Source organism: Camponotus vicinus, unplaced genomic scaffold (genome assembly GCF_025532165.1).
Source record: "Camponotus vicinus isolate PSW18456_S1 unplaced genomic scaffold, iyCamVici1.0 SCAF_5, whole genome shotgun sequence".
NCBI lineage: Eukaryota > Metazoa > Arthropoda > Insecta > Hymenoptera > Formicidae > Camponotus > Camponotus vicinus.
The window spans coordinates 14350735-14371143 of record NW_028141977.1 but is presented as its reverse complement, the minus strand read 5'-3'; the positions used below and the strand labels follow the sequence as shown (position 1 = coordinate 14371143).

The 20409-nt window shown below is 37.4% G+C and overlaps 1 protein-coding gene and 1 long non-coding RNA gene across 19 annotated transcripts in view; one reads left to right on the top strand and one right to left on the bottom strand.

Moving 5' to 3' along the window:
* The window catches only part of LOC145972463 (protein muscleblind), a 374150-nt gene that overhangs the window by 219061 nt on the left and 134680 nt on the right, over positions 1-20409 (bottom strand). Inside the window, exon 3 of one of the 18 annotated variants that reach the window (XM_083101119.1) lies at positions 10361-10387. The exons of the other annotated variants lie outside the window; for them this stretch is intronic. Within the exon in view, the coding sequence (XP_082957245.1) occupies positions 10376-10387 (12 nt within the window). The 3' untranslated portion in view covers positions 10361-10375. Of the gene's footprint in view, positions 1-10360; positions 10388-20409 lie in introns of those variants that run through there. 18 annotated transcript variants of the gene reach the window in all.
* The window catches only part of LOC145972465 (uncharacterized), an 82908-nt gene that overhangs the window by 39714 nt on the left and 22785 nt on the right, over positions 1-20409 (top strand). The window lies entirely within an intron of this gene.

Sequence of the window (20409 nt, the reverse complement as noted above, 5' to 3'; positions counted from 1 at the left end):
ATTAGATTATCGTAACTTGGCCCGTTATCGCGCGGCCATATCGAATATGGCGAAAATTCGGCGGCGCCCGCGACGCGAGAAACGGACCTAATTCGCGACTAACGTACTAACACGCGCCGCATAAAATCGCGCTTCCCGTAATAACGCGCGAGCCAAAGTGTATATCGGTACGGCAGCCAAGCGGGGTTTATGTAGCCGTATAAGCAAAGCTTATCCCGCACAAGAGTTTTCCTCCATGTAACTCCTCCCCAAGGCTCCGCGTTTTTAATTAAAAATCTGGAAAAGCCTGCGTGACAAAACAACGCGGTCGAAAAATAAGCGGATATCAAGAAAAAAGGGTCCGCTTTTCCTTTTTGATGCCGAGCACGCAGTGTCATATTGCGAAACGCTGCGGGCCATTGCGCCTCGCTATTGTCCCGTTTGTCTGTGAATTCTCGCTAGACGAAGCGTTTGCGCTTGTCACAAAGGAGAAGGGACGATATTCTTCGATTTCGAGAAGGTGCACGTCGTATGTGTGCGTAAGACAATACGTTCGGATAATGTTTTGAAGTTAATAAATCCAGAGCTTTCGTTATTTGTGCTTGTTTCGGAAATAAAACTTCCTCTTTCGAAACTTTTCTAATATCTATTTTTAATTAATGCTTTAAATTTGCAATCAGTTATGCGTGTAAGAGATCTTGAATAGATTATTAATAATCTAATAATTAATAATAATAAAAAAATTGTTTGACAAGATTTAAAGTTTTAAAGTTTTTAGACTAAAGTTTTTAAAGACTTCTTACTAAATTTTGTAAAAATTAATTATAAAAGGAATCATGACTGCAGACTGCTTATGTCTTAGTCGATAACGCTTAGTTCATAGCAGGATAATAAATGCTTATCTTTATATTCCTATGTTACAAGTTTCAACTAAGTTATGATCTTGAAAGAAGCACAGATATCGAGTTTTATTGCACATGTAACAGATTACTCAACACACTTAACAAATATCTATGTTATCTGTTACGGGCTGATAACATCCGTTTCCTAAAATAACAATTCAATTCGCTTGTTGAACATTTTTAATTGCCAAGAAGTAATATCGTGATATCGATAAACGCGTTGTCAGTTGTTATTACAATGTTTTACTGCTCAAATATTATAAGCAGTTGCCATAAACTTTGAAACATTTTTTGAAAATACATCTTTAAAAATCTATTTTTTAATTTCACAGGCTTAATTAATAACATTTACAACAAACAATGCTATGACGAAATGACAATAAAGACGCCTTATCGAGAGTTTCTAGTTCCTAATGCGCGAAAAATTCACGCGAAATGTCATTTTAATAGTTCGACTCTCGTATATCTAGGCCACGATAGCTCACTTATATTTGTACGTGTACGTGTGACACCCAGTCCCCTCCTCCTCATCATCCTCCCACTCGGCTATCCTCCCCGTTTTTCCCTCCTTACGACACTATCTCCATGAAACTCGTAAAAGACCCATTCGTTTGACTTACGTCGCCGCTCGTTTGTTATTACAGCGCTCGTTATAGAGTCGATTCTGGCACTCGTATTCGCGTGCACGAATCTTTATGATCATACGGGTGACCATCGAGGACGGTAGAACGGATCGAGGAGAGACTGACAGGGTCTTAGACACGGAAGAGGATCATAATAACGCTGTCCAGCCGCCGTTAAGGCTTCCATTCCAAAGCATATTCGAGCGGATATATATTTGTTGTATACCGTCATATACAGACGCTTACGTAACGTGTCGTTTGCAGCTACGTGGAAAATTAGCTTTGTGTTGGCCGGCCTCGGTTTTACGATTCCCGGCAGATTTTTACGTCGCGAACGACATGGCTGTCGTTTTAAGAGACACGAAGCAAAACGCGTAACGCGAGTTATTACTTGTCGTAACGTGACAAATGACAATGTGACTCAATAGCTTGATTAAGACGATGTGAAATATGTATAAGGAATATATATGATATTGTAATTACATAATATTACATTAGCAAGCGATACTGTCAACGCGAATACATATTATCTGTACATTGTGCTAAATCTTCAATTTCTCCGTGTTAATCACTGAAAATATCAGTGAGTAAAAAATGAGAGAGATTAAAAAAACGGTTGAACAAGCATGCGGGATTTAAAAAGCTTTCGCATCGCTGTAAAAAAAAAATAGGGCTTAAAACGGATTCTCTCCGAGACGGTAAAGTGAAATCACCTGAGCGCGTCTCCGGGAAAGGAGTGTTCGCCGGTAGTTCTGTGAACGAAGAGCGGAGATATTTCCCGTATGACATAATATCCATTATGGTTCGTACAATGGAGCGAGCACGACGCTTAATATACCGGGAATGCGCGTTACAATTACCATTGTACGCTAGAAAGTAATTAGTTCACTGTACCAATAAATCGTTTGCCTCGCCGCCGACATACGTCCTACATAGAAATAATTAATGAACGCAACAATGGGTTGATCCTACCACATATGTGTTGTTGGAATTTATATTATTTCATTGACGACATTAAATCACCGGCATGCACAAATGGAAATCGAAAATGACGCACGTAAGTCAATGAAATAAAAATCTGATTACTATGAAAAATTCCTTCATTAGGAACATATAGTTGAACAATTTATCGAATTTACTGTACAAATGTCTGAAGATACATATGCAATATTTTGATTAATATATAAAATTCGATCAACTTAGTTGGAAAGCATTTTTTTTATTTAACGTTTGTAAAATTTAATTTTTATAAATTATTTAAAATGCGCTAAATAATTTTTCATGTAATTATTATTAAACTTTGAGTTTTTTAATTTTTAGCTTTTTGATAGCTGGTAGACTTAATATAAAAAGCGTAAAAAAATTTAAATTTATGAGCAATTAGCAGTTTAATAATTTATTAAGCTCAACTATTAAGATGAGAAATTACTACGCGAACATTACTGCTCGAGAAATAACGATTCCCAAGCGAGATTTTTAATGGACTTCACCGGCGACTGATTTCTCATCCTAATCTGCGGCGACAAAGTCGCGAAACAGACGACACAAACGTTTCTGGGGAAACTCGGGAAGATTTCAGGCGATAAGAGCAAAGAAGCGAAAGAGAAACGGTGAAAGGGAAGGAGCAAGGTTGAGGGAGGAGAAGGAAAAAGTCGAGGACCGAGAACGACACATTGACGAGACTCGAGGAGATAGTTTTCCTTTGTCGTGACTCTCGCCACACACTCTAGAGAGAACCCTCGCGGCCGGAAATAAATTACCACTCGAAATCTCCGAAAGCCTTTTACCTCAGTCTCGCGCGGGGTCCTGAGATCGAGTAGAGTCGCGAGGAACAATTTTATTGTATTTTTAAGCCGGGTATGCTGGATGGACCGGAAGAAGGAATAGAGCGCGGGACACCGTCAAACGACTAAGGATTCAAGTACGCTGACGATATAAACTCATGTCGAAGAAAACGTACGAAGAAAAGGCGTTGCTCTAATACGATCGTTGTGACCGATGACGCGTTCTAGAGAAAACAAACGGAAAATAGCGGAAAAGCGGATAGTCGGGGCCATCGTTAGCTTTTTAAGGACTGATATAACCTCTCGAAAATACAATATTTCTTCTAAAAAAAAAAAATAATAAAAACCATGATAGGATTCTTTCTACTTTCGGCCTTTTTACTGTTCTTTTTTATCTCTCATAAAATTTTTATCGATCGTAATAAATAAAAATGAAGAAAAATTAGTTTTCCGACATACTGATATATATTCAATATTCCAACATTTTATTTTTGTCTTAAAAATTTATTTTATTTTATGTTTTTTTGTGCTTTAAAGTTATCTTTGCATCCTCAATTTTTTTACTCAAATGGCAGAAAATGTTTAGGATAGTTTGAAATAAATAGCTTGGCATATATCCATAGCAAGTCACATTTCTATCGTTTTTAACTTTGCGTTATCGTTTTACGTAACAATTTAACTTGAAATAAAGAGATTCCCGATTTGACTTTTTTATCAAACTTTATTTTCATCAAACATTATATATCGCAAAAAAAAAGTTTAAAAGGTAGAAATATGGATTCCGTAAACACCCTTCTCGCTGGACATGTCGCACGCTATAAACGCTATAGCTCGTCGACGAAACAACGAACCTAATACGATTGCGACAAACCGGGGGTGCGGTCGATGGCAAGCGGATAGAAAGAACGGATGAAGGAAAGCTACTGGAAGCGAGTTGGCGGAATGGAAGAGGGGAGAGGAGGCTAGAAAAAAGGAAGGAGTAAAATTGCACGTCGTGCGGCGCAGGAAAGGGAGATCCAGCCGCGTTTCCATTACTTCATTTCCGAGGCTGAAAGCCGCAGGACAATGGGGCGCCCTCGAAAGGTTGACACGATCGAGAGCCACGGGATGTCCCGATCGTACCGAATACCGACGGTAAAAAGGGAACGAGCCGATCGATGGACGGATATGCGACGCCCCTGCGAAAATTACTCGACCCGCCAGTAATTCCGATCGATCGATTATCATTAATCCGCTCGGTCTTGAATTATCCCCGGCGCTTGAATAGAACTGCGAGGATGAAATCCGTTTAAACTATTAGTCGATGAATAGAAAGCAGGAGAATGTAGGAAGCGTTGCTCAAAACGTTTGGTAAAACTAAACACAATCCACGCTTTTAATATCTTTTTTTTAAACAATTTTATAAAATTAAGGATAAAATTGAAATTGAAACACTTTCGAATAGCAATGTGATTAACTCCGTTATGACGGGCAACTCGTATCTTTCCTCATTAATTTCTTGAGGGAATTTTTCTGTGATTTTTCATATATATTTATAAACGGAAATTTTCTCCAATTGCTACAAATTTTATTTTTATTAATATAAATTTCGGAGTAAAATTTCCTAAAACCACAAGTGTTAATCTGTTGTTCCCAATGAATTTCACGTAGCCTATTTACAAAGTTTTCGAATTTGTCAGTATACAACATAAATAAGAATATATTAAATACAATGTACACGATTCGCGCGATACAACAAATTACTACGCGCATTTTCGCCGTGCTCGGGCGTAATGGAGAATCGAAAAATCGTTTACCACTCTGACGAGAATGTTTTCCGCGCGACACGCGTCATTACGGCGTTTATTATGCATTTATTTCGCGGCGCGAACTCGTTCGTGCTCTAGAATTACCATGTCATGGCTGCGGCAATTGCATGCGATAGTATCTTCGCATTCGATTGTAGTTAACTCGCCAAGTGTTTATCTCACACATAATTGCAGAAACACGAGCTAAAGTTGACCGGAATAATGGGCGCGTATAATAATGAATAAATGCTTCATCGCTTCGTAATTAGCGTCGCTAACGTACGGCTACTGTATTATGTTAGATTGATCGGTTTAGCAGATCGATTAATGCCACCAATAACACATTTAATTGCAAATCGGTAAATACTTACCGTCCTATTGCATAAACGGCTTTTCCGCTTAGCTGTATTGATAAAATGATCCTTCTTTAATTAAATTTAAAAAAGTACGAAATTTTATGTCCAAATGGCACCTATCATACCTCGAGTTCAATGTCGCTGGAATATCATTGCACGAGAAATTTATACTTATTTTTAATATTTTCCGATATTTTTTAACATCGGTATCGCGTTGCTATCGCGCACATAACTTGACAAATAAAAGGTAATGTAACTCCGACACGCGAAATGACCGGCAATAAAAATGCATCGGAATGTCATCGCTAATATTAGCTGTCGTCCGACGCGATTTTTATTACTTACGACTTTGGGGAAAATCGAGTTCCGCGATCCTTAGGAGATTCGGCGATGCCCTCGACGTAAAAGAACGAAGCCATCCTTGCACCGGGAATAGTATATCATCTCGGAAGTGAAAAATGTTCCGCTTCTATCCAATTCTCTCCCTACTTCGCAGCTCGCGATAAGAGTATTACCCGATGATATATCGCGGCGCGTGTTTACGAGGATATTAAAATTGTTTAATAAAGGCGAATAACGTATGGACGACAATTAATCGTATATCAACAAGTAATAGCAGCAACGCTTGAACGCACCGTGAATCTGGATGCATAATTTCGTTTATTTAGCGTCACGCGAACGTATGGCATGATACTGTGCGTTATTCGCTAGATGGTAACACGCTGCAATATATATATATCAGGAGAAAACTTTGCACTGGTATTTGAATCTTTCAGCAAAACCGGCATAAATTATTCTTGATATCGTAAGAACAAAAACAGCAGACACGTTAAGTGCTGTGCGCATATATTCGTTATAATTTGCTAAAATATTCATAACGTTGAATAAATCGCGCTTTAGCACATTCACATTTGATTTATTTAGAGCGTAAAATTCTAGAGCCTCCAGGGCAAGTGAATTTTTTTATCTATATGCGTCCACATGTTTCGATATTTAAATTAATTTAATTCGCAAATATGCGTTTTCCCACTGAATAGTTTGATATCGGATGAATTTTCATACTTGCTAATAAGCTGTCAGGCGAAAATAAAATTATTCTTAAATGTATTCAAAAAATGATTCTCTCTTTTTCAGCTATTACGTTTTGTTGTAAATGTTCAACTGACACGTATTTGCAAAAAAATCGATAATTTTATTAAAACAGTTAAATAATAAAGCCTTCGAGATCATAAAATGTGAAAATATGTCAGTTATCGCGATAAAAGTTTGATTATTTTTATTTTATATCTATGCAAGATTCACAATCAACGGAAAAAATATTTCGTATATAAAAGTTTTGCAAATATTTGAAGATTCTTTTTCCTTCTTTTTCTCTGGCAGGATACCTAATCCTACCTCTATCGGCGGAAGCGACTGACGCAACGATGCGCCCTCAAAGAGAAAATCATGGGAGAGATATACTGGAATGTCGGTACCAGCGAAACCACTATCCCGCAGAATTTTCGAACTGGATAAATTACGATACGATCGCCGTAACCACGTAGTATTGACTGCACGTACCGCCGCGAAAAAGCGCCTGATGCGATTCCGTCATTATTTAATTCGGCTCGATGGCGCTGAGATATCTTGATAGTTCTGAAAAACACACCTAAAGATATTCTCGCAGAAGGATGGGAGGAGCAAATAACCGTTTACCTATCATTCGATTTCGCATTAATCTTGCCCAAGCACGAATGCACGTAAAGAGATGCGAGAAAAAATTTGCGAGACGCGGAAATTTATTCCTCGTAACCTGATAATTCAATTACATTATAAACTTATATGTTTGTGATTCGTATCAAATTGATTTCATTCCAGCGAATAAGATTACCGGTGCAAATAAAGCTCGCAAATCTTATCTTTTATCGCTACGATTCTACTTCAGCTCGATAAAATTATCGTTTTTTTTACGAGGATTATAAATGGCGTTTGATAGCAATACTGTCTTAGTTTTATCTCAGTCGAAGCCTTCCATCGAATTATCGTATACCGCGTGTATAATTTAGTTAATCTTTATTCAATCTAGTGAAACGCCTTTGGTATCTCGAGAATTCTCAGGAGCGATGGGGTCGGCGGAATATCGCGATTGGATATCAGAAATGTCAGGATCGAGAGAGAGCGAGATATCGGCAAAAGTGCCGATCTCGTCATTATTTCATTTCGCTCGATGGTATTCGAACGCTTTGATAGTATCCGCAGTGCCAAGTGTTTTTCTTACCTGTGGAAAGAAGAACGTCTTTGCACAACTTTGATTTCGCTCAATCATGATTTCCCAGTCGTCGGAACTTTTCCTCCGTTTTCGCTCCGCATCCGCAAAATTGCTGCCGCAAATCGTTCGCGTGATTTTTCGCGGAATATTAATTTCCCGGGATATTTCGCCGGCGGAATGTTTCAAGTTGCTGCTGCGGAGATAACCTCGAAAGCGAAAGAAGACTCGGTTAGGCGCCCCGAGATAGGTAGCAGAATGCTAAGCCAGGGGGCAGAGAACCGGTGGTAGGGGGCGCGGAAAAAAAGGGTGAGAGCCCTGAACTATGTAGTCTTTAAATGTTGGAAAAGCGCGGAACTGTTTTAAAAACTGGGAAAAAGTTTTATTCCCCCGGCGCCTTAAACTCTTGCCGCAAAAGTTCACCTGCACCTGGACCCTTTACAAGGAAACTTTCTTATTGAAAACTATTTGTTTGCTTTGGCCGATCCGCACGACATGCCGAAGTCGTGAACGAGAAATAATGCGATCTAACGATCCTTGGGATAATGAGTACCATACGTCGCTGCTGAGCGAGAATCGGGCAATCTCAATTTTTACCAAGAATCATTTTCTGTGCGAGAAAGAGAGAGAAGATATTGACTCTCCTCTTGTAAAAATTAAATATCAAGATTGTACAAAATAATATCGTGAAATGCAAATTGCAATTAATTTCTATGCATCACATGAATTATTCGCGATGACAAGTGCACGACTTATGTTTATCTCGGCTTTTAAAATGAGTGAATTGAGAAGCGCGTTATTCTATAATAATGTGGCACAAATAACGAAGTTAATTTTGTATGCCGAGTCATTAAAACAGTCGAGCGCACTTCAAAAGCAGACGGTAGTGCGTAATTGGGAAAAATTATAAAACAAAGCAGCAACCACTTTGGCAGAGCAGTAACAACTTCAACCCTGTATACCGCACACTTTTGGGTCAAAATGGAACGTGTCTCGGCGAAAAATTATTTGGAACATTTATTCAACGACGAAAGTCTCTTCTTTTCTAAAGCCGACACGCAACAGCATCATAAAGTATGCTATTGCAATACAATGTATTGCATTATTAATATATCGTTATATTTTAATAGTCGTGAAAGGATTTTTAATACTCAAATTATAGTATATTTTACATAAATTAACGCACGCAAACGTACTTGATAAGAAAATAAAAATTGGAACCTTCAGCTGACAGAAATAATAGAGAGATTACTCAGTTTTTTTTATAAAAAATGTTCAGTAAATAAAATTCTATATATGAGATATATATTCTATTAATATAACAAAATTCTCTATTAATGTGGCATATAAGAAAGTTTTTATGATCATGAAATGCTACGTATTTATGTTGGATCGTGATCAAACGTCGGTGAATTTACGATCGGCGTCATCTAGTGCCTAGCGATATTCATTTCGCCCTAGGGACGCCGATAAAATATAAAATACACGAAAAGCGAGGATCAATGTAGATAATGGAATGCCAAAGCGGTGCGCGTTAAGCACGGACACAAATTGGCGCGCCGCACGCGCAACAGGGCTCTCGGCCGTAAAATATTATGTCATAAATATCTCGAACTCAGATTAATGTAATCACCAAAATACTACCAGTCGACCCGCGCGACGCGCACACGGGATGTTCCGGATTTACCGCGATCGTAACTTCTCTTCGATGCGTCTGGAGTTTGGGTATCCAACTTTTTCTCGGCGAAAAATTTCACAATATTACCATCGCGCTCCGCGCGTCGCAACTTTTTAATTCGCGTTAAAAATTTTGATGATTATAAATTTTGAGTTGAAAAATAAAGAGTTTACTTGAATTACGCGTTCTTGAAAATATCCAAATTTTGATGTAAAAATTCTTACTGAGATACAACATATTGATTTGCAAGCCGCATGACTTTTCTTCGCACGACTCACTACGATTTGTTATGATTATTAGGAATTTTCTATTATTTCATATTTGTGGATAGTCTATTCTCGTTATTAATCGTTAAATTTGATTTTGAGATAACGAATCCATGGCACATAATGGATATAATGGATCATTGCAATGCGTTTCTCATATGATGTTGACTGGACGAGATATTATACATACATTGTGGATATTTGATACGTGTATGTCCTGTTTATTATTTCCATTGTTATCATTATTATCTTGAATGGAAAACAATAACTCTATGATTTATCCATAATTGAGAGAATATTGTGAACCAAATTAACGACTAGAAACCTAAATACCGCGCGTATACCATGTGTGTATTTAACGGTGAAATAGAAAAGAATTGAAATTTGTTTGTTTTCTTTATTTACAGCAACAGTTATGTAGCAACTAGCGGCGGCTATTACGCGGATATAGTTAAATAGAACAGGCATATATACGATCCATTATACACCACGATGTGCTTAAACTGTCGTTAACGACTTTCCTCCACGCCCCACACACCGCGTGGGTTGTGCGAAATCCTCCGGCCTTGTAAGCCCGGAGCTTGTAAGCTTGTAAGCGGACTCTGCTTTATCTATTTTTTTAATACCTGCTTATGTCGACCATCCGACACTATCGCGATTTGACTATTACGAGAGTTTTCTCGTTAATTACAACATTACCGCGACCTGTTGTACGCCACTCGAATGCCACATCGTTATTTTCTCCCTCGATTGTTTTATTGACTTACCTGAAACAAAAAGAAAAAATTCATTATATCGACGCACGAGATGCTTCATAAAGTTTTATGGAGGATTTAGCGAAAAAGCAAATCCCAAAAATGATAATAAATCGATTATATTGGGAAAGTAACATGCTAAATTTTACAGAAGGTAAAAAAGCAACACATCTTTTAATAGAGTGCCTCGTGGTTCCTAAAATTTTAAATTATTCCATGGAGCGATAGTTTATTTTTACTGTATGTCATATTTCATCTTCTCACAACCTGAACGATTCAAGTAAACTTTATTCAATATTGGAAGCGAAAAAGCTTCAAAATTTATTCAAAGTTTCTCATACATACATACGGGTATTTTTCGTGCCGTTTAATGAAAAAAAAGCCTGCGATTACTTTTTATTCTTTATTATTATTGTCGCCAGCTGCGAAAAGCCATGTAATAATGAGCTAAGTTTCTCTAACGCCTAGCTTCTTTGATACGCTATTAACAACGTATAATGGCATGTTCTTACCTGTCGTAGCTAAAGTTTCTTAATTTAGCACTTGACAGATTCGAGACTTCCCACTTTTATTTAACAAAATTGCACCCGGTTGGCAGAACTTTGTTACGCCAGAAATATCTGCTAGTTTCATATTCACGTGATGAAATCGGAGCTATTAATGTCTCCGTGTCGCTCTAATTTCTACGAGGATAAACAGAGATGGCGGAATATAAACTGAGAGAGAATTTTGTGGCAAACCGAGAGACAGAAGACATGGTTCTTTATATAATTTCGTTCCTCTTTTTTTCTCTCGTTACTCACATTACGTGAAATCAAAAAATTTGCAAATTCAACGATGAATAATTGAAAAGAATAGTTTACTTTTGTGCTCGCCATTTCTCAGATCGAAATTAGATGTAATAAAGAAGATATTACTGATTCATATCAGAGAAATTAATATAGATACTACATCTAATGATTGAAGAAATCGAAATAATTGACAAGTCAAACGAGCAGATGTGATAATTATAGACTAGATGGGAGTATATTAATTATCACGCATGTCAATTTTTCGAAATGAATCGTATTGTCGGGGATCGCGTTTCTACTTGAAAACGAAGGCCGTGCCACCGATGAAGCGAAGAAAAATCAGCGGGCGGGCCCGTGACACGTCGCTACGCCATGCCATGCCACGCCATGCCACGCCGTAACCAGACGCTTCCGGTTTTATAATAGACGGCTCGTGGTTACTGGCGCGAAATGACACGGAAGCAGCAGCACGGCTCTCCCAGACGACGAGGCGAGGCGAGCACCCGTAGCGGGTCTGGTTGCCTTCGTGCTTCGATGCGCTAGTTCAATGCCGGCACGGCCTACGATAATTTGAGAGATAGCAAAGAATCCTCGAGAAGAGCACTAGTCGCTGTAGCAGCTAATACTTTCCTCATCCTCTTCATGCGCCAAGCAAACTAGAGCAAACGTAACGATGCGCCTTATTGCAAGAATTGTCCTTAATTCTCGTAGGATACCGCATATTTCAGTCCGCTGTGATAAAGCGAGCTATTGTTCAAACGAAGTTTCGCTATCGATGATGATGAGTAAGTTACATAAGATTTTCAAAACTCAGAGTGTAACATTGGAGTACAATAAGAATGAAAATAAAACTTTGATCGAAATTGGATATGGACGAAATTGAATAAACGAGTCCATCGATGAAGGAATTTTAGATTTTTACAAGACCAGATTTGGTGTAACATTTGTGCCACTAGATCTTTATTAATAATCAATTTAATAAATTGTTGCTTTTAAAGCCTCGCAAATGAAATCTGAGACAAAGAAAAATAATAAATTTTTACAAATTGAATAAATTTATATCAGACGGAATACAAGCTATCACATCGGACAAATGTAGTGAGTTTTAGAGATACTAAGTTGTACAACATTATCTTCCGGTACACTAAACGCGGAATTTCCCTAAGGTTTCCTCGTTTATTAACGCTATGTGAGAAAAGAATTTCAAAAATCGTCCATGCGCGCGCGGAATAAATTTCATTTCGCGCTCTACTAATTCGCGAATACTGATTTTTTTTCTCAATATACTTTCGGAACAGTAAGCGTCGAGGGGTCAAGGAAGTATACGGGTTCGCAAACAACCGTCCATCCCGCAGTCCACCCGCCCCCCCTCCCTCCTTCGTCGCGGACGAAGTCCTCGAAACGTTACGGTGCACCGCGCAAATTTACTATGCAAATTAGCAGATGTATTTTCCATTCCCCAGCGAAAACACCGACCGGGGACCGTCGGCAAAAAAAATGCATCCCACCGAGACGGCCGAACAAAATGTCCGTCGTGCGAAGAATAATTACGTAATCGCGGGTGAAATCCACCGTTCAAAAAAGAGTCGAGGAAAGTGCGCACAGTCATGAGCGTCGGCAGGATTTTTATCTGGGACTTGCCTTGGAATTTATCTGGAAAAAGTATTATCGTAATGAACCGCTCTCGTCCACCGCGAGATGTCAAAATTTCTTATCCTGATAACTAGCTTCATGTATGTGTGTGTGTGTTTTTCATTTCAAATAAGTTCCTGCTATCTATGTAAGTTTTCAAATTTACCGCACAAACTTCTCTCTGATGTAGAAAAGAATCTCAGGACAATTTTGAATGCAAGAAAAATAAAAGCATTTTCCCTCCTTGGTGAAGGCGAACCGACTAAATTTCTTATGAAATTTTGGTATATTCGAAAAAAATTCAGGATAGCTTGAAAAAATTTTAATATCGCGCATAATATAAGGGGCGATAGAAACTATAAAATTCTAAGATGTATCTTTTTATTTCTCGAAAGATCGGGGATGAGACGATACACCTCACTCGCGACGCTCATGTACGCGACAAAGAAGCTTGATCGTGCGCGGACGCTGATTCCCTCGTGTTCTCCGTCCCCGAAACGCGAAAATTCATGAATACAAGAGCGTCGGCAGCAAAAAGGGAAACGGTACACAAGCGGGGTGACAAAACCACGCGAAATCTTGTAAGTTTTGCCAACGTAATGGAGCGACGCGACGCGCGACAAGAACGAACGAGATGATATTAGCCGGCGCATGATACAAATTTTAAATTACAACGCGAGTCGCGGGGTGTGGGAACAGTGGAAGGAAGAGCGGGCCGTCGAAGATAATATGCAAAAGAGAGGCTTAAAAAGTAATTACCGCTGAAGAGCGCGGGCCGGTTAAAAATTGGCGTACATAAAAAGTTTTCTAATTTCGGACCGGCCGAGGACTCTGCTAGAATCGAGGGGAGGAAACGAGACAAAGGAAGAGGAAGAAAGAGAGAACGAGAGAGAGCGAGAGAGAGAGAGAGAAAGAGAGGTCACTTAAACCGCGTAGTTACGTGCCTCCCGGTATGTATGCTCGTGCGTAAAATATGTGCCAGGGAACACCAAAGTGCAATATGAGCAACGTGGTCTCGTAGACTCGCAGTTCGAAGTACTCTCGACTAATTGAGAGCCACGATTTTGCGCGATAAATTTCTTAAGCTTCGAGCGAGCAGAAAATTATACGCGAATATTCAAAAATACTTGTGAACGATTGCTACTATGTTAAATTTTAATTTTATATATTTTATATATCATCAAATCTGTCGTCAATTATAAATGATAATTAAATGGAGGAGCAGTCTTTTTTAACTAAATAATATTTTTTTTATTAAATCGTTTTGTAATATTTTAATAATACGTGAAAACTAAAGCTCAACGAGACGAAACGTTAATCGCAGATATAAAAAATTAACAGAAATGTCACACATGTGAACAATGGACAAGAGACACAAATAGGAACAATTTCCCGTGATAAATCATTTAAACAATTCTGTATAGCGCAAAATGACAACAATTATTCGTACAATATGTTATCTATATCACAACGTTTAGTTGAAAACAATTTATTCAAACCTGCCATTAATTTTGCGAAATAATATTAAAGCAGATGGGGGGAAAAACTCTTGTTAAAAAAAAATAGCGCGGCAATTCCGAGCAGTGTTTTAAAACGCAACCGAATAGCATGTTAGTATCACGTGCGAGGGGATAAATTTAAAAAAATTGCAGTATGTCATTCCATTAACCTAATTACCACCAGTTATTATCACCGCAACGATTACACGGACGAAAGGCCTCCGTTGTGAGCGTATTGTTGAAGCAAACTATCCAAAGTGCAAACAGTCGCCGACGTTTTCTCACCCATGTAAATGCTAATACGCTATTAAAGCCAGAAAAAGATACCCTGGCAAACGAAAGTAAGACGGACGACATTACCCGTAATTACCCGCGAAGTAACGTGTCTTTTTGCTGTTATTAAAACGTTATCTCGCATTGCATTATTCTGTCATCATTGCGTGGCATTTTCCGATGTGGAAAATTCATGAAGCTTTTGTTCATGTTGACTTCATAACACATGTTTTTTATCGCTCCATTTGCAAGAATCTAATAAACTGAAATTGAAAAACTTATTGTTGAAATGAGCTATTCAATTTCAAATATCTATCGAAAAATCAAACGTTTAAAATCATTGTAGAAATAGGATATCGAAAGAATCATTTCTTCATCATTTGCCATCAAATATAATAATATAAAAATAATGATAACACATAAAATTATAAAAATAAATTAGAATTTTTTTCCGATTTTAGAGAATATTTGTGCTGGAATTAAATTTGATGCGATTTATCATAGATTAGCAGTCGAAAATTAATGGCAAGTATTAGCAGATTCTTTGCTCCCCAATTCGAGCATTTTGTGTGAAATATCGAGAACCGCGCATACCGCGCATATAAATATATATCGTTGTAAACGTATGCAATGACTTCGTATAGCGAGGCAAGTTTAATAAAGTTGAACGGCGATCCAGGACATTGTGAGTCGGAATACGACGTTATTCCATTAACACGTCCGCCTCGGCTCGTTACCGCAAATTTTCAAGATTCCGCTTACGCACGTTTGCAGAGGCCAGCTCCTAGACAGTCGGGATTCCTTTCTGCGTCGCTGGCAAGACGCCGAGCTCGCTGTATGAATGTTTAGGATGAAATTCTAATTATCATTAGATGGCGCGATCGCTATTTTATATAATAATTCTCAGGGCACACGAAATGCCGGCTGCAAAGTGAAGCACTACTTCATAAGCATGAGAATTTTCCAATATGACATTACGAATTCAAAATCTTATCGCTCATTGAAAATGTCACATTTATCGTATTTCAAATGTCACATTTTATATCGTATTTCAAAAATGGAACTAGATTTTGAACCTGCTTTTTTGGACGATCTATTTTCGCTAAAAAATTTAAAACTTTATTTATAATTTTATGTGTTATATAATCTGAAAAATGATGAAGCAAAACGTACATATATAATTTATGCTTATATTGTATTCTTTCATTTTAACATATATTTAATTTTTTCGTGTATTTGATATTATTTTTTTCTTTGTGTTTTCGATTTAATTTGTCTTTTAGAAATTTATCCCAAGATAAATCTATCCATCTATTCATCCCCCGTCTGTCAATCTATCCATCTTCATTAAAAGCCCTAAATTCCACAATGCACCGTTCAATCTCAATCCTCGCCATGTACAGTGTCATACAATCTACGAAATATTAATAAAAACGATTTTCTCGGATGCTAAGTGGATGATGCTCTTTTACGTCGAGAAAGATCGTGCACATTCGATACCTCGATTCTTTCCTGCTTGTACGGTAAAGAACATTCCTCTAGAAGCTTTAACAACAGCTTGTGGAATATTACTACATAATATTTCTCTCTGTCTGTTGTATTCCGCTCTTCATCCTTGTGGTATGACAGCCGGCACTCGAGAGATTCTTTTCCCTCTCTCTTTTTTCTCATTCATACTGTCTTACCTTGCTTTCTTTTTTTCCTTCTTCCTTCCTTCCTGCCTTCCTCACTTCTTTCCTTTATGCATAACATTTTTCAAATGTGTTTCCGTCCGAATAAAAATCTGACGGGGGTAAGGGGATCAAGCGATCTCGAGCATTCCCCGATGCCCAGCTATTGTATAAAATCCTCACGAGCGGACTATCGGTTTCGGGATCAAACACACCGTGAGTGTGTCCGTAACAAATCGAAATGGCATTGCGTGCAAGTGCCTCATCATCATGATCGCTACATATCTCTCGTTTGTGCATGTCTGGAAAAAACATATTTTTTTTGCTTTTCCTTATATTAATATCCTCTAACTGTTAAGTTCAAAAGGAATTAGCTTTTATTGTTAAAATTAAGATGGAATGTTTTGATATAGTTTTTAAGCAATTTTATTTCTTCGAAAAAATATATTATTAAAAATATATAAATAACGTAAAACTACATTTAAAATCATATTCTAAATAAATTTAAAAAATGAATTATTTAAATTAATTATTTATTTTATGCAATTTTGCACATGCAAATATTATGTTATTTATACAGTTCCTAATTTATTAATTTTAAAATTAATAAATTATTTCGGCATTCAGAGAATATCGTTTTAAAAAACAGGCGATCTACTCTTCACGTTATTTTCGCGACACAATAATTGATTCAATTGCTTGGTCATTGCACTTTGCAGATGTATTTTATTTTAAAATTAAATGTCTCTTATTTTAGACCGTTATTCAATATAATTTGCGTGTCCTCGTTTCGTATAATTAGAACCATTTCTCTTCTTCATTTGTAGCTTTTTTATTATTCGCAAAAATGAATATTATTTCATTTTATAAATATTATCTCCAGTACGTGGCATTATAAAGTTATCAATTGGCGAATTGCAAGAATTGGAAGAACTCATTTAGAATAGAAATTATGCCTAAGATTATATACATGATTCTTAAATTATCACGGCTGTATTTATAATTATTCGATATAAATCAATTTTACGCGCATAGTCACGCATTCTTTTTATCATCAACGCATTTGATAATACGTTCATTATGAAATCTAAGGACGCCCGACTTGCAAAGCTGTCGCGCATAAAGTGGGGTCTCCCAATGAATAGCTACGACTCAACGGTCGACTTTACTCGAGTTAATTAAACCCAACATAGCCGGAATAAATTCACTTAACTCTACAGCGACGGCTTAGTCATTGGTAATGCGATATCCCGATCGCCATTATCATGTTACCCTAAATATCACTCGCTCTATCGTGTTCTCAAACAAAAGTAAATGTTTACAAGTATATCGATCTCTGAAATGTCACGTTTCCATTGAGAAAAAAAATACTCTGCTTAAAAAATACTCTACTTCTAATCATTTTTTAGACGATTATAAATCAAAATTTATCATAAATAGAATAATACAAGAATATCGCGACAGAAGCAGTAAATAAATTAGGCCTTGTTTCACCAATATTCCTATGAAAAATAGAATTGTTCTCTATAAGAATAAATTTATATTTCAAAACCGCGCAATAAAAAGAGAGGAAATAGAAGAATAGGGGAAAAGGGGGGAGCGGAGTAAAAAAATGGAAATAACTATCTAATAACTAAAAAATATGTCCCGATATCTAGATGGAGGCAGAAAGGAGGAGCAGAACGTACGGGGAAAGTCAATGAAGGGATGGCGAGTCGACGACGCAGAAATGAGAACCGTACAAGAGGAATGACACAATGGTAGTACCACCGAGAGGGTTTAAAACTTCAACCCCTCGTGGAAAATTTACAGCGAGTCGGATCCGGCCGCGTCATTAAACACGTTGTTTCATAATTCACGCTACGATGTATCCGCGTCTCTCTCTCTCTCACACACACACACATGCGCGCGCGCGCGCGCGCTCTCTCGTCCCCTGTCTTTTTTCCCACTCGCGCAGCTGCTCGTTAATTCTTCCGTTCCTATCAAACTGCCTAGTATATATGCAATTCACTGGATTGTTTCAAGACGTGTGCCGAAGCCAAGTTAATCTCTCATTCTTCATCGAATCGAGAGAAAGAAGGATAATCATTCGAGAGAGATAATAGGATAATCAATCGACAGAGAGAAGGATAATCAATCATTTCTACACATTTTAAATTTCACGAAAACATTCAAGTTTTAATTCTACTATTATCGAGCTAAAATGTGTGTACTTTAGATATATTTCAATGCTTAAATTTCGCAATTTCTCTTAATTGGTAAGCCATTATTTTAATATATTTATTATATATTGTGTGTATATATATATATATATATATATATATATATATATATGCACGATAAATTTGTTCTTTCAAATATGTATAATAAAGTGTTTAATTTAAATTTTTCGAAAATTTACCGTATCATTAATTATTCATTGATAAGACTCTACTAATATTTCTGCATTTTGTAGTAATTGTGTTTGAAATGTTTCCTGCAATTTTCAATGAGATAAACACAAACTAAAGCTTAATAATCTAATGAATTAATCTCTCATTTTTAATTCACATTGCGCTTCTACATAATAGGATTAATTCGGCGATATGGTATAACGAGCAATATATAAATTTGCCTTGTATTATATCGCGCACTACAATAACTGATATTTCATAGAGCAAAGATGGTTAAAAATATTATGTATTTATATTTCACGAGAAAAATTCTTCGCTTTTTCTCTTCGAAGCATTAATGAATATAATATACCTATAGTTCTTTAAGCTCTTTGCAACTAGTTATGGAAATTTCAAATCCCTCAGAGAGATCAAGAAAGACACACAAATATATACAATAAATCAGAAATTATCAAAATATTTTATATTATGTTTTTTATTACATATAGAAGAGGAAATGTTTAAATAATTTTTTTTCGATATCAATCTCTTGGCTAATATACACATGCGTCACACATGTTTATTCAGGCATTCAATGCACCCTGGGATTTCTTACGACCAAAAATTACATACAGTGTGGAGAAAGTATTTAAGAATTAGTGAATGTATTTGTGAGAATCGTTAGATTCCCATAAGCGCGCTTTACGCGATGTAATTAATTGCGCAATGTCAGACGGCGCGCTTAAGATTGGGATTATATTGGCAAACGTATAAAATGCATGAGCACTCGCGCGGTGCGCCAGAAAGTTACGAACGCGTATTTATATTCTTGCAGTCGAGCCGAATCGAAGAAACGAGAGAGGCGGACTTGTAAAATATTCCATTTCAAAGAGGCAAAGGCTCGCCACGCTGAATCGACACCGGACTTTAAGCGTTTATTTACGGAACGAAAGTTCGAACGTATTTGATCGTACCTTTCTCTCTCTCTCTCTCTCTTGACGATGAAATAAAGTTTGTCGGTTTCTTCCGGCCGTCTGTGTACACAGGCTAACTGCTTGTATACCAATTCTGGCCCCGAATCGTTGAGATGGAATTAGCTTAACATCTCCTTTAGATTTTGCGGCGAATGTTTCCACGCTCTCTCGAAAATTTTATCGCGACGACACGACTATTATTAAAAATATTATCGATAGACAAACACACGGAGAAACAATGATGCATGAAATTCGATTGCTAAGTGATTTCGATACTCGTAATCTTTTTACGCGAACCTAGTAATCTCAATTTAAAAAATTTGTGACTCATAAAAAAACAAAAATCCTTGGCACACTTGAAATCTCTTTTTGATGAGAAATTTAATAATTTGGTTAATTTATTTATAATCTTTATCATACAAATGGAATCTTCGCTTTTATTCGTATAATTCACATGAGAATTATCCAAGGTTGCTATTAATGGTATAAATGTGTGAATAGATAAAATAGCAGGACAATATGTCGATTCACCGGAAGTAACACCGGAAATGCCGAGACCATCAGTAGAACGCGAGCGACATCAGAAGCTACAAATTGTGCCGATATCTTTGATAGTCGGGACGACCTTTCGTAAAACGCTTTGTCGGGGGGGGGGGGGGGGGAGAGGAGGGAGGGAAGCACGACGGCTTTGCGGAGCCACTTTAAGGACGATATTGGGGGACACGGGAGTCCATTACGAAGAAGTTGCGGTCTACATTGCCTCATCAGGAAGTCGTTAACCTAGCCCACCGACACTCCTCGCGCTCTCCACCTATGCCTCTAG